The sequence below is a fragment of the Balaenoptera ricei genome, chromosome 13, assembly GCF_028023285.1.
Source record: "Balaenoptera ricei isolate mBalRic1 chromosome 13, mBalRic1.hap2, whole genome shotgun sequence".
Lineage (NCBI taxonomy): Eukaryota > Metazoa > Chordata > Mammalia > Artiodactyla > Balaenopteridae > Balaenoptera > Balaenoptera ricei.
Genome location: NC_082651.1, coordinates 56,069,342 through 56,084,773, shown reverse-complemented (window position 1 = coordinate 56,084,773; position 15,432 = coordinate 56,069,342). Strand labels below are relative to the sequence as shown.

At 32.3% G+C, this 15,432-nt stretch overlaps 1 protein-coding gene across 10 annotated transcripts in view; it reads right to left on the bottom strand.

Moving 5' to 3' along the window:
• The window catches only part of CCDC88A (coiled-coil domain containing 88A), a 125,160-nt gene that overhangs the window by 26,155 nt on the left and 83,573 nt on the right, over positions 1–15,432 (bottom strand). For all 10 annotated transcript variants that reach the window (XM_059943311.1, XM_059943312.1, XM_059943313.1 and 7 more), the window contains exons 14-19: positions 14,764–14,901; positions 12,330–13,400; positions 10,863–10,990; positions 7,994–8,132; positions 4,082–4,246; positions 316–477 (exon numbers count right to left, since the gene is read on the bottom strand). In XM_059943311.1, the coding sequence (XP_059799294.1) occupies positions 316–477; positions 4,082–4,246; positions 7,994–8,132; positions 10,863–10,990; positions 12,330–13,400; positions 14,764–14,901 (1,803 nt within the window). The remainder of the gene's footprint in view (positions 1–315; positions 478–4,081; positions 4,247–7,993; positions 8,133–10,862; positions 10,991–12,329; positions 13,401–14,763; positions 14,902–15,432) is intronic.

The following is a 15,432-nucleotide window of genomic DNA, read 5'->3' as shown; positions in this document are numbered from 1 at the left end:
ACTCTAAAACAAGGATTTCTACCTGATTAATTATTAGCAGCTTGATGAAACGGGTAAAAGGCCATAAAGTCAATATAAATAAAATTATCTTTATTTGATGAGTAAATTTATTACTTAATTTAGAGGCTCTGACATTTAAAAAATGCTGATATCCAAAAATTTGGCAAAGCACATACAGAAATACTTTATCTTCAACTAACTGTTAAATTCTCTCACTAGGAAACAATGTTACCATGTCTAGTCATCCTTATTTTAATAGCATAATAGTATAATTCAAGAGTTTTGTTGCATATCCCGATAATTTTACATTACAACCTGAAGCTTGGCATTCTGTGTTTGAAGAGTGGTATTCTGCTCCTGTAATGATACTGTCTGCCTCTGAAGTGCAAGAATCTGAGCCTGCAAATTATTGTTCTGTGTCTCAAGTTGCTTCAGTTGAGTTTTCAATGCTTGCTTCTCTGCTTGCAGTGTAGCATTCTGAATAAAGAAAACACATATTAAAAAAAAAGCAGCATCAAACATATTTCTGTTTAACAAATACTAGAATGTTATACAAGTGTTTATTACCATTATAATCCAAAAAAATCTCAACAATCTTGAAAAAGAAAAAGACAAAACATTTCCCCTCTATCCCAAATTGTAAAAAGATATTTAATCTAAGGAAAAGAAAGCAATACTAAAACCTTAATATACTATTGTGTCTGTGCTCTGCCTGCTTTATAATGTCCAACAAATAACATATTCCATTATACATATATTTATTAACACAAAAAACTAGAATGGGATTGTCAGTTCAATGGTTTTTATGCTGTTCAAAAGTGCCCAGAGTGCCTGGGGCTATGTCTAGCCAATGGAGTGTACCTTTTCAAATTGGCCAAAGGCAAATATATATATATATATACACATACAGATGTGCGCATGTGCACGCATATGCGCGCGCGCGCGCGCACACACACACACACACACACACACACACACACACGTGGTGGTCCCAGGGGTAGCAGCAAAACTAAGTATTTTATAAACACAAATATTTGGAAGAGAAGCAGGAACAATCTAAGCCATCTGTTTAAAAAATTTAGTCCATAATAGACCTAACAGATGTTACGTATTTTCTTTAGTGTTTTTTTTCATGGCATAAAACACTCACTAAAACTCTATTTCATCTATAGGACTTATGGAGCAAATCCAAACAAAACATACTATTTTCAATTTTTCTAATACATATGGCCATATTTCAATTTTATAGTTAAACAGCTGAATTACTATGTAAATCATTATATTTAATGTGATAGATAATAAAATGTTTGTTATGGATATTACATTTTCAAGATTATTTCTAAATAAAAATTCATTTAAAAATTAGCATCAAAAAGTATAAACAAAGAATCCTTTAGAAAACCAAAACAAAACTTTAATGTACAAGGCCAGAATCTGTATAATTGCAACATGCAAAAAAAGTTACAACTGAATCACAACAGATCACTTTTATCATATCTACCTTATGGGACAAAGACAACATTCACTTTATAGGCTTTCAAGTTATATATACTACATATCACTGCATAAAAGGCAAGTCATGATTTGACCCATATATTATACCATAAAATCAAAGCTGAGGAAGAAAAATGCTTTAAAAATGGGTGTTGATATTGTACTTGTGTTTTGTTCATTTGATCACATACAAAGGATGAAAATAAAATTTACACTGGAAAATAATATGGAATAATGATGTACTTGTATACCATTTTGATGCACCATTTTTCACCTACACATGTTAACTACTATTATAGGTCAGCTCTTTAGAAACCAAAATGTACAAACGCTAATGATAAGTCTGGGTATTCCCTAAGAATAAGAAAAATTCCTAGTCTATAATGAATAGAAGAGATAACTGAGAGTAGATAAGATATCTCAGAACAGGAAAAAGTTTACAATGGAAAAGTATGAAGTCAACAATATATGTACTAGCAAATGCACAAAAATTACCAGTCTAACATAGGGTAGCTATCTTTATAAACCCATCATCTAAAATGGCTAAACTATGACAACCAAGTAAATTTTTCCCCCAATGGAAATTTATAGAGGAAGTCAATGGAAAAAGAGATTTATCTTATACAACATTACACACCAAATTTTCTGAAATGTAATTATTAATCCAAGTGATTGATCTATACATATATATCACTGAATAATGAAACACAGGTATTCATATATGGCTGATATATATAAAAAAGACATAAAATAGCTCGCTAATAATATAAAACATACAAAATATTTTCTCCTATCACTTCAATAAAAATTAAAAGGCTGGTAATATCCAATGTTAATCTGAAAAAATAGGTATTCTGTTAGTGGGACTGAAAATTGATATTTCTGAAAAGCTCATACGATTATATCAATTAAAATTAAAAAGCAGAAACTAACACAGCATTGTAAAGCAATTATACTCCAATAAAGATGTTAAAAAAAAATTAAACACACACACATACACACTGAAATATGTATATATATATATATGCTCTTTGTCCTATCAATTCTACTGACAGGAATTTATTACCCTATGAACATGTTATATATGGATTTTCACTGCAGCAAAATCTGAAAATAACTTAAATGTCCATTGATGTGGGATTTATTTAAATTATGGTAACATGCACACAATGGAATAATACAATACACAGTTATTAAATAAAATGATATAGCTCTGTATCTGCTAAAATAGATCTCTAAGATAACATAATTGAAAAATGGAAATAAGATCCCACAAGTGTAAATCTGTAAAAGAAATATACGTCTATAAACAGATAAATCACAAACATTTTTCTGGGAAGATAAAACCGTTTTCAGTGATTATTTTTGGATGAGAAAGTAGAAATCAATAGTGAAGGAGATTAATTTTTGACTTCATGGCTTAAAGTTTTCAATTAATATTAAACTACAAAACAATGAAAACCATAACTATTTTACTTGTTAGCATGTTAAGTTCTTTAAGCTCATTTATCTTTGAAGGATAAATGGTTGTTGAATTTGATTATTTTCTACTGTCAAATATTTAGTAAACTCATTTAGTGAATATTTATTAAGTATCTGCTACCTACCAAGCGTTGTTTTACATACTGAAGGCACAGTGATGTAAAAGAAGGACAAGCTACCTGCGTTCAAGGAGGTTTTTTATAGTAGTCAAACAATAAATCAATGAATAAAATAATTTCACCGGTAAAAAGTTCTATAAAGAAACTAAACAAGGTAGTGATGTGACAGTAAATGGTTTAAGTTGGGGATAGCTACTTTACTGGGGGAAGGGGTCAGGGAAAACCTCTTGTAGAGGTTTCTCATATGTGTTACGAGACCTGAATGCTAACAGAAGCCAGTCACATGTTCCAGGTAGGGCAAGCAAACAGAAAAGCCCTGAGATAGGAACAAACGGAAAAGGCCAATATGACTACAATTAATTTACTTATTATGTGCCAGTCACTGTTCCATGTTTTCCACATATTAACAGATAATAATAATAATATCCTCTGATTAATAAAAATGGTTGGTGGAAGAATAATATGGTATAAGGTCAGAGATACAGGCAGGGCAATATCAAAAAGGATCTTACAGATGCAGTAAAGAATATGGATTTTATTATAAATGAAATGGGAAGCCATTGAAGATTTTATGTAGGAAAATGACATGACCTGGATTATGTTTTAAAAATAACTCTAGGTTACTACATTGAGAATGGGTTAGTTTGGGAGTGAAAGGGGCAGGCCAGTTAGGAGGATACTCTAATAGTCCAGATGAGAGATAACGGTACCTTAGACTAGAGTGGTAGCAGCAGAGATGAAGAGAAGTAGATGAGTTTGGGTTATATTTACAAGACAGAGTTGACAAAGCTTGCTGATGGACTTACATGAGGGTGACGAAGAAAAGAATATTAAATTATTAGTTTTTCTGTGTGTTTTTAATATTAAAAAATAAACCAGTCAAGAAAGTATAAAATGAACAAAGATACAAATTAGATAAATTTTCTGAGTTATATATTCAATGATCCTTTTCTTCTAGAAAACCTTATTCCTACTAAACTACTTACATTTCTTTCAACTTCAATTAATCTGTCTTTAACTTTCAGAAGCTCTCTGGTTGTTTCTTGACTTTCTCGCTCCCATTTGTTATCTTCACCAGAAATTGGAGGAGAGCTCTGTACCATCCTTTCCTCATCTTGTCTCTGCTTGAGAGCTTCATAATTCTTTTTCACCTAAAATTTTATTTAAAATATTTTAAAAAATTGAAGTATAGTTGATTTATAATATTGTTTTAGTTTATTTAAAATATTTTAATGGGGAGAAAACATACCACCAAGGTTATAATATTTATCATAATTAGTTTGACTCCACAATGGTCTGGTGAATGTGAGAGACAGTTCATTTAAAAATATGATAAGTAATATATATGATTATAATTATTATTATGATCACAATTTATGCTTTGTAAAATTCAAATCCTTTCCTGTAGAAATATTAAATATACTCTGCTTATATGTCATGTTCCTACAATATATTTTGTAATTTCAGATCCTACTGTTTATGACGAAAATATCACTGAAGGATAGATTAACTGGATATAGACATGCTGCTAAATACTAACAATTGTTTTTAGAGCTATTTATAGCTGATTTAGAGATTTCAGAGATTCCCATATCAGGAACAAATAAAGACTTGACACATGTTAATTCCCCTTAAAAAGATACCTGAAGTTGAAGAAGTATCTACATATGTCTGGCCTTTTAAGAAGGATTTTGTTGCTCAGAATGACCTATGTTAATAAATAAATGACTTCTTTATTCAGATACTGACCCACATAAAATTTCTGTAATTCATTTTTATGAAGAGTGAGCAATCCAAGGATATATCTTATCTAGGGTTTTCTGGTTTTCTGGTATAACCAAATCCTACTTTAAGAGAGCAAAATCAAAACTAAAAACTTGGGGACTTCCCTGGTGGTGCAGTGGTTAAGAATCCACCTGCCAATGCAGGGGACATGGGTTCGAGCCCTGATCCAGAAAGATCCTACAAGCCGCAGAGCAACTAAACCTGTGTGCCACAAATACTGAAGCCTGCAGGCTCTAGGGGCCGCGTGCCGCGACTACTGAGCCCACGTGCTGCAACTACTGAAGCCCACGTGCCTCGAGCCCATGCTCCGCAACCAGAAGCCGCCACAACGAGAAGCCCATGCACCGCAACGAAGACTAGACCCTGCTCGCCGCAACTAGAGAAAGCCTACGCGCAGCAACGAAGACCCAATGCAGCCAAAAAAAAAAAAAAAAATTAAAAAAAACAAAAAAACTAACAACTTGGTAATCATCTAAAATTAACTATTAACTTAATTACTCTCTTTAATTTAAATTGATGATTATTATACTTACCCTGAATTACTAGTTTATCCTAGGAAATGATTATCATAAATTTCTAAGTTAACCCCAAACTTTCTATTGAGACAAGGATATAAATGTTTAAAATAATTCAATGTCTGATGCAACCTTAAGAAGGCTTATGGCTCAAACTTTGCTACTACTACTGAGTTAGAAAATAATGATGTGAGACTAAAGAAAAAAAGATGCCAAGATAGAATGTAATTTAAATCTTGGCAAGTGACCTAACAGGTGTTCTGGGATCCTGATTTTCCATTTTTTTTTTTTTTAAATACTTTCAACACCCTAATAACATGGATGGATGGCATCATTTCCAGTCTCCTATTTTACATTAATTTCCCACAGGATCTTTTTTCTAGGTTTATAAGAGCTAAAGACATATGTCATTATTAAGAAGGGGACCTGAGAAAAAAACTCAAAACTTCTCATTTTTAGCCCATTGTTCTTACAACTAAGTTTCAAAAATGGTTCCTTTACCTTATCTATCATTAATCAGAATCTCTAACTTATGTTCATATAGAAAATGACATATTTTCCATCAAGGTTTCTCAAGAGGCAGCATATAGGTGCCTTTTTATCTAATTTATTACTCTTTGCCTTTTAATTGGGGATGTTTAGACTGTTTATATTTAATGTGATTACTGACATGGTTTGGTTTGAAACTGCTATCTTGTTACTTGTTTTCCATTTGTCCAACCTGTACCTTGTTCTCCCTTTTTTCTTTTTCTGCCTTCATTTGGATTTTTTGATTCTAATTTTATCTCCTTTGCTGGCATTTTAGTTATACCGCTTTGTCATGCTATTTTAGCAGTTATTTTATGCCTATTACTCATATTTAGCTTTCATAGTCTATGTTCAAGTGATACACCTCTTCACGTATAGTATTAAAAATTAGAACAGTGTAATTCCAGTTGAATACATGTTTATGGCAGGAAGCTAGTCCAATAATAGTCCAATTATGCCAAAATGGCTGGAACTGGAAGATAATGATGGAATTTTAAATCTCTACCTTTTAGACTTGAAATACATCTTATACTAACCCATCCTCAAACCCATTTATTTTCTGGCTTAGTAGCTTCATGAAATTGACTTTATTTGCAATGTAGTGATATTGCTTAACAGGGCAAAAAATTCAGAAAATAAAGCAGATTAATGGCATCTGGCACCAAGTTTTATTTAATTTTTTTGGACAACCCTTTATGTTAACTAAACAAAGTTCCAGAATTTCTTCTGTAACAAAATATGTTTCATGTTAATGTCTGAGACAAACACCAGCAATGATGGTACTGGCAAATGAGGAACAAATCCTTTTCCCCTTCCTGCATGAGAAATTCATCTTTGGGTAACTGTTTCTCTGGAAACCTGGTAAAATTGGAATGTTCTATGTTACCAGGCAAGACTGCTTATGGGAAAAATGATCTCTGATTGCTAAATTGTATTTGTAATTAAGATAACTATAAATATCTAATAGGCAGCTACACCTTTGAACTTCTCTGAGTGCAGCAACTCTTAAATCTTAAGCCTGTGAAGATCTTAAATCCATGCCTTGGAGTTGTTGCAAGAGATGATGACTGCTGTGAAGCATGAAGTCTCAAAGCCAGGGCAGCTCCCACACACAACCAACAGTCATCTGGTGAGAAGATGACTCTCAGACAATTATGTGAAAAGGGACACCTGATAGTGCCCTACCATCAGCTTATATTTCCTATAGTGTTCCGAATCATATGGTTCTAAATGTGGCCTATAGTAAACTTGCTGGTCTGAATGTTTGGTTGACTGTAAAACCATTCCGGGTATGACTACAGAGCTGATAAAAGGGAGAATAAGGCAGAACACGACTCTACCAATCTACCATACACTAACCCTATGGAAAGGGCAAGCCCCTTCAATTTCAGTTTATTCAGGTGGGGAAAATAGTAGCCCCTGCCTCACATACTTCACTGAATAATTCCAAATATCACAAGAAAACAAATTTAGAAAAGACCTCAAATTTTTGAGATCAAGTGCTTTCTTATACCACACATACTATTTCCCTCTACTTGCTATCCTCACACCCATATCTTTGTCTATCAAACTTTTACCTGGATTCTCAATAGGAAAAGAGTGCCCGTGAAGTGTCAGAATCACACTGAGAGTTCTTCCCAATGAAATAAGCCTGCCTCTTCCCCATCCCACTCGCACAATTCTGATATGTCCCTTACTGCATGAGGGACATTCATAGATGAAATAGGATTGAATAAATTATAGTGTATAGACAAAATAGTTTGTTACAAACTACACGACAAAGATCTGTTTAAGAATATTCTAAAACTTAAGAAAAAGAATAGACAAAATGTTAATAAAATTATGTTTCATTTTTATTTTCTACTTTACACTTTTCTGTCCAAATATTTGACAATTAGGGAGTTCCCTGGTGGTCCAGTGGTTAGGACTCGGTGCTTTCACTGCCAGGGCCTGGGTTCAATCCAGGATCAATCCCTGGTCAGAGAACTAAGATCCTGCAAGCCGTGCAGTGGGGCCAAAAAAGAAAAAAAAAAAGACAATTAAAATTCTTTCCAAGGAAGTCACACTTACTGTTTTAAGTTCTTGGCGCAACTGCTGGTTATAATTTGTGGACTCTTCTAATCGAGCTTCTAATGCAGCGATTTTTTCTTCTTTTATTTCAAGGGACTTCTTTAGAGTGGATTCTAATTTTGATTCCAAAAGTTTGTATCTATTATCCAAGTATAAAAATAATATAGTTCATTATTGGAGGTCAGAAAATTATTTTTAAAGGTAATTTATGACCACAGATACTGATATTATAAATAGACTTTATAAAATAGTCTTTCTAAAAAAGAAGCAAATTAAATTATCCTGCTCTTACTGCCCACTCCCCCTTTTAAACTATTCCTGGTAATGAAAAAACAAAAAATCACTGAGTAAATCAGTAAATCACAGCTCCAAATTACATTTTAGGCTGTCAAAAGCGAAAATTAGTACTCAAAAAAGGCATCTGGAAGATCTGAGTCTCAAAATATTCCTTTCAGTTTTGTGAGAATAGAATCTATACAAAGAGTAAGTGGATGGATTTATCACATTATTAAGCATTTGTCTATGATATTAATATGTAATGTATTTATACAAGTACATATGAATAGTTGACTTAAAGCTCACTGAAGACTTTACATTCAAGGCATAGAGTACTTGCAGAATACTAAAAAACAAAGGAATGATATGTTAAGACACAAGATACTGGTGACAGAACAGGAAGAGGAAGATAGATCTGAGTGTCAAAATTTTAGTTATCTTTTTGAATGGTGGGTTCATGAATATTTATATTATTCATAAGGTTTTTTTTTTTTTTTACAAAAAAGGACAGTTCATGAACACACTTTGAGAGTGAACCACAGACTAGGAATTACGGATTAATCTATTTCTACACCTAAGAACCTCAATGACTAAACCAAATAAAAACCTAAAGTACAAATATGAGAAATTTTTATCATACTCTGCCTCTTACTGTAACTAATTTGTGTGTATATATTTTCTGCTCAGCCAGATTTTAAGTTCATTGAGAAAAGAGAACAAATCTCACTCATTTTGGTATTGGCTTGAGTCAACAAACAATTTTGAAGCATGTAATGAGTGTGACTTTGGATATATTAAATTTGTGATGCCTGAGTTCTGGACTGTCCAGATAGAGATGTCCAGTAAGCAGAGAATAATATGGGTATTAGCTGAGATGATGGACAGGAATGCTCATGGAATGGATAAGAGGCTTAACAACATAACCCTAGGAAACCATATTGAAAGAGAAGGCACAGGAAAAAGAGCTGTTAAAAGAGAAAGACAAGAGTGATCACATTGCACTCTGTTTGCAATTCCACCACTAAATTTACTTTGTTGCACTCTATTTATACATTCAATTCCACAATTAGACTGTATATTCCTTGATGGCAAGAATAAATATCTTAATAATAACTGTATTTTCAAAGGGGGTCAGAGGGAACAACATCAACTGAAAGATGAAAAGGTTAGACTAACAAAAGAATTAGGGATACCATCTGAGATTAGAGGTAAAGACAGATGCAGATACACATAATTCCAAGATGGAGGGGATGGAATGTTAAGGGAATTTATGTCTGTGAACTCTAATTTTCTTTGTGATGTTAAGGTTAACTTACTTGCTGAGAAAGAAGCAGGTTTAGTGGCTTAAGACACTTCGTTTCCTGATCCCCCCGATACGATCATGGTTATTAACTGCTCTCAATTCCCTTTCCTAAAAGTTTTATTTCAATATACATACCCTTATCTCCATATCTAATGCTTTCATTATAAATGAAAATGTGTGGATTAATGAATACACTTACATCTTGCCTAGACTATTACAATAGCTTCCTAAATGGTCTCTGTACCTTCAAATTTGTCCCTTTTCTAATCCATCTATAATGTCACACAGGACTGCTCAACACACCTTTGTGCTTTATTTGCATGGAATGCCCTTCCCCATTTCCACCTTGCAAATTTCTGTCATTCTTCAAGATCCAGCTGAAACATTATTATTTATTTGATGCCTGATAATCAGCAGATAATAAAAGCTTAATTAACATTGATTAATTGTATGAAGTAAGGTTTGGGAAGAGATACCACAGTGTGAAGGGCCCCTCAAGAGCTGGGTTTATAAATGTAAAACAGGGTCAGTTAAGGCAGATGCATGGTTTGCTGTACTTTTTGCTCTACATTTAAAATGTCTTACACATGACAGGTAGAAAATCTGTCTGAATAAAGCAGAGATGCATATTCAGTATCTATATTAAAAGATAGTCAACTAAATTGTCCCTTAACGATGTGTTTAACTCAAAAAATATTTTCTCATGAAATACCTATATAGTAATTAATTCAATTAAGATTGCTTGAATTGATTGCTAGAATAAATGCCTCAAATTACTTCTATTTGTTATTATAGAATTTTTAAAAGTATCAATCTATTCTATTAACTTTGAATATTCTCAAAATTACATAAATAAATCCCATAAAATCAGCATTAATTTTTCCTATATACATTTAATATAAAATATACTTACTAGAACAGTAATAATGGGTAGACAACAAAAATACAAATTATATAGTTACAAAAATTCCAATGAATTAAAATCTAGTGTACAAAAAACAATATTCTTAACAATACACACTTCTATTCTAGCTGGAATCATGTGGCCAACTAGATGCCAAATAGTAGACTACTTGAAAATCCAATTAACTGATAGACTATATTTACCATGGTAAATTCTCTTTAAACCTGTTGAACATTCTCAAATTAAAGTATATAATTTTTTATTCTGTTTGTCAAGCCTTAGTTTTTCACATTATTTTCAACCTTAATTGCTTCTCAGTCTCAAAATTAATGTTTGAAAAACAAAAAAATTATTTCCACTGTTTCTCAGATAGACTTAGTACTCACCTGTCATCAGTACTCTGCTCATCATGTAAGAGTCGCTCTTTATTTAACCCTATCTTCTCAAGCTCATGAGTTAATTTTTCAAGATCATTATTCATTTGTTGAGTCTTCAGTTTTTCACTCACCAAATCCTTATTTTAAAAGTAATGCAAAACTCACATGAGTGTTATGAACATAAACATCCAAGAAATTCAAACAAGATTCCAACTACCACCATCCAGGAATACATACAATTTAAACCAGGAAAGACAGAAATGCTGTTGCTGAGCTTTTCCTTCATAAATAAAAAATAGTTAGGCAACAAAATTATCACCTAGTTCAAAGAGTATTGTTTTCCTTCTTTTATTTTGCTAATAGTTCGTTTTAACTTTTTAGTGTTTAAAGACTAAAAGGAGAAACTTGTACTTGTGATTACACACCTTAGGCTTGAAAACTGTGGGGAAAACAACACATATCCATTAACTTTTTAATAATGAACTAGAACCTTATTGCACATTTCTTCCTATGAATATATGTTGGATATAACACCCTTCTCCCACCACAAGCACCCCTCTCCCAGTGGAAGAGGCCTAAGATATTGAACTGAATAACTAGGGGGAATTCTTAGAGATGGGACCAGGAACCTATTGTTCATGTCTGTAAGACTGTAGAACAACAGAAAGAAAAAAAAAAAAAAGAAAGGATAATAATGGTCCCTTCTCAATGCCTCTTTAGCAGAAAGGCATATTTCCCAATGTGAACTTCTGTCAGAATGCTAACTAAGATATTTTTCAATTGAACTTAAAGGGTTATCATATATAGTATAGCATAGGGATAGCAAGTAAGAGCCAAGCATGCTATCTCCTGAGCTATACCAACAATTTATTGCCAATCTACTCATAAATTTCAGAATTCTTCTCAACACACAGATCCAACCAACTACCAATTGTTCAACGTTGACCTTTAAATTCAATCTGATTTGCATTCTGTAGCTTAGAAGTCAAAATTCAAGGGGCTTTGAAGTCTGAAAGATCTGGATTTAAATCCAGGAATCCAAATCTACCATTGTGGTCTTAAGTAAGTTACTTAATGTCTCTGAACCTCAGTTTTCTAATCTAATGGAGATAACACCTATAAAGGATTGGCTGTAAAAACTGTCCAGCATTTGGCACATTCAATAACTAGTAGCTATCACATTCAGTAACAGTTTTGATCAAAGGTTTTAATATTACTCTGAAATAAAAGTATAAAATTATAATGTAATAAATAAGTCAGATAACACATGTAAACCTTATTATTACAATTTCTTTAAAAATACAATTTACATTTGCTCCTTAGTTTAACAAAAGTAGGAAACTTGGAAACTGCTTCTAATTCTGAATTTCTACTTTGAACCATAAATAGATGATGCAAATTACTGAGTTAAAACTTAAAGAGCCCTGAGTTAAAAATATAAAAATATTTGTCTGAAATTTAAGTAACTATATTTACCTCTCGTAATGTAACTAAAGTTTTTATATCAATAGTTGCTCTTTTCACGAGCTCCTTATTTTCTTTCTCTAATTCTTTCAGACGAATGCAGGATTCTTTATAAATACCAATCTCTTTGAAAAGTGTTTTGTTTTCTTTTTCCAGATTTCCAATTTTCACATTATTTTCTTCTAATGTGGTATCTTTTATTTCTGCTTGTTGTCGGAGTCTCTTATTTTCCTTCTCCAGTTGTTTCTTATCCTTTTCCAGTTGAGAAGTCTCTTGTTCTAATGATTTGTTTTCTTTTTCTAGCTGTTCTAGTCTTTTGCTAGATATTTTTAACTCTTCTAGGTTTTTTTGCAATGTTTGATTTTCCATCTCTAAGTCTTGTAGTTCACTTTCCAACTGCTGAATTTTTTTATTGCTGTTTTCTAGAGCTTTCTGTAGCCTTTGATTTTCTGTATCTAAACCCTGGTAGCTAACCTCTAAGCGTTCTGTTTTCTTGAAAGATGCTTTCATGAGCTCTAAACCTTTCTTAAGTTGTTCTTTTTCACTTTCCAGTTCTTTGTTTTCTAGTTGTAGCTGAGCCATTTTCATGCTTGCACACTTCAAAGATTCTACATTCCTTCGCAGTTCTAAGTTTTCCTCATCAAGCTGGGAATTCTCTTTCTCTAGGGATTCTAACTGAAAAGTAAGGTTTTTAAAGCTATCCAATGTTTTTTTAAATTTCCTATTTTCTCTTTCTAGCTCTGAATTTTCTTGTTCTAAGGCCTCAATTTTTTCACAAGTAATTTTTAAATTGGTTATCTTTTTCTGTAACAATTCATTTTCTTTTTCAAGATGATGTAACTCATTTTCAAGTTCTTCTGCTCGTTCTCCTTTTTCTTTATAATGTTCCAACTCTTTTCTGATTTGCCTTTTTTCAAATTCAATCTTGCTTAGCTTGCTACTGGTTTCCTTGATAGATTCATGGAGAATTTTATTTTCTTTTTCAATGTCTTTCACCCTTGCTTCAGCACTTATCTGGGAGCGCTGCCTTAAGGAGGACACAGTTTGATTCAGATGTTCATTTTCCTGTTCCAATATTTTAATCTAATTAAAAAAAAGAAAGGAGAAAATTTAAAACTTAACTGAACATGAACTAAATATTTTAACTTACATAGTTTTCCCCCCTCCAAAAACTAACAGAGAAATCACACCATAAAAAGGTGCTAAAACCGTCTACCTTAATTTTAATTCCAACAAATATTTACTGAGAGATCACCATGTACATATACTGCCATGTCTTTAAAGTTCACATCTTTAGGGAATCCATAATGTAAAGGAATGGTTAAGAGAAATGTATTGAATATTAATCAAAATGATCTTTAGATCATTTATGGTTACATGTTTTAAATTCAAATATGAGTACAGGTGAAATGTACATACATATCTTCTTGAAGATACAAGCTTTTACGTTCATTCAATAGATTTCACAATGCATATACACAGTGAGTCCTCAGTAAATACACTATTTGCTATATGTGCATGTACATTGGTGTGTATCTGTGTGTATTTATTCCCTAAAAGAATTCTAATTTTGAAACATCAAAATAACAAAATCTCTGGTACATTTTAAAACTAGTCCATCCAATTTATACCACGGCCTACTGTAATGGTTCTTAAAATTCGGTGTGTAAAACAATCCCGAGAACCTTGTAAAAGTAGAGATTCATGCTTAGCTCTAGAATTTTTCTTCTGTAGCTCTATGGAAATCTGTATTTTTATAGGTGGCCTGAGGACTATACCTAGATAATACAGAACAAATCATTTTACTTCTTTTTTTTTTTTTTTCCTTTTTGGCCACACCGTGCAGCATGCAGGGTGTGGGATCTCAGTTCCCTGACCAGGGATTAAACCCGTGACCCCTGCAGTGTAATCGCAAAGTCCTAACCATTGGACTCTCAGATAAGTCCCCATTTTACTTCTAAAAATTAGAAATTTTAAAACAGCCAGTCACTTAATCTATTCAATTCTCAGTTTCCTCAAGCATAAAATGAGAATAACCAATAAACACTTGAAAGCAAGTAAAAAAATATCCAAGATATGTGCTGCCACCACTTGTCCCTCCTTAGTGGGATCAGAGTAGAGCTGCATTTCACCCCAACTTCATTCAGGGACTTTAAAATCTGCAGTTCTATTCCACTGACACTTGAAAGCAATTCAAACACAGGTACCACAAAATTTTATACCAGATAATTATTAAGCACACTGGCAATTTAAAAAATTCTAAGCTTTCCCTTCAACTTGCCTAAAATGCATGGGATAGAAAATGAGGTAAAACCATAGTTATGTTAAAATCTAAAAAATTCTAAAATATTTCCATTTAACATTATTATGAACATTTTGCACAAGCTTTAAAATAACTTGTGTTAATACATTTTAAAATATGTTGCTTAATAGGAAATTTAAGAACCTGTCTCTCTGAATTTTCTCTAAGTGTTTCAATTGTTTTTTCAAGCTGAGCTTTCTCCTTCATTAGATCCTTGCTTAAATTCTGACAATTCTGAAGACTTTGCTTTTCTTGAATAATCTCATTTTCAAGAATTTCAACCTGGAGAAAATGAAATCACAAAACAATATATCATTAAATATTTCACAATAGTGGAAACATGTAAAAACAAAAGCTAATCATTGAATAAAGGATAGAACACAGTTTTAATACTCAAATGGTGAAATTTAAGAATTTCATAGAAAAATTCAAGTATTGATAACATTCCAAGCTAATTTTAGCAGCTGTATAAAACGTACAGAACATGACTATCTTTCTTATCCTCTCCATCTTTGAGGGCAAAGTTCTACTTCTAAACACAAACATAACTAAATATATACACACGTGCCATATGAAGAATGTACAAATCTTATTGAAAACTCTCTTGGCTTGAATGGATTTGTAAAGTGAAATTTTAATTAGTCAAGGAATTTCAGTGCTCAAGAAGGAAAAGGTGAGAAAATGAGGAAACAAGAAGGGACTTGGATTAAAATAAAAAGAAAAGAGAAAGAAAAAAGGAGACTACTAGAGAAAAATAAGGTCTGAACAAAACTCCAGCAAATACTTAAATTATACATTTAAATTTATTGTGAA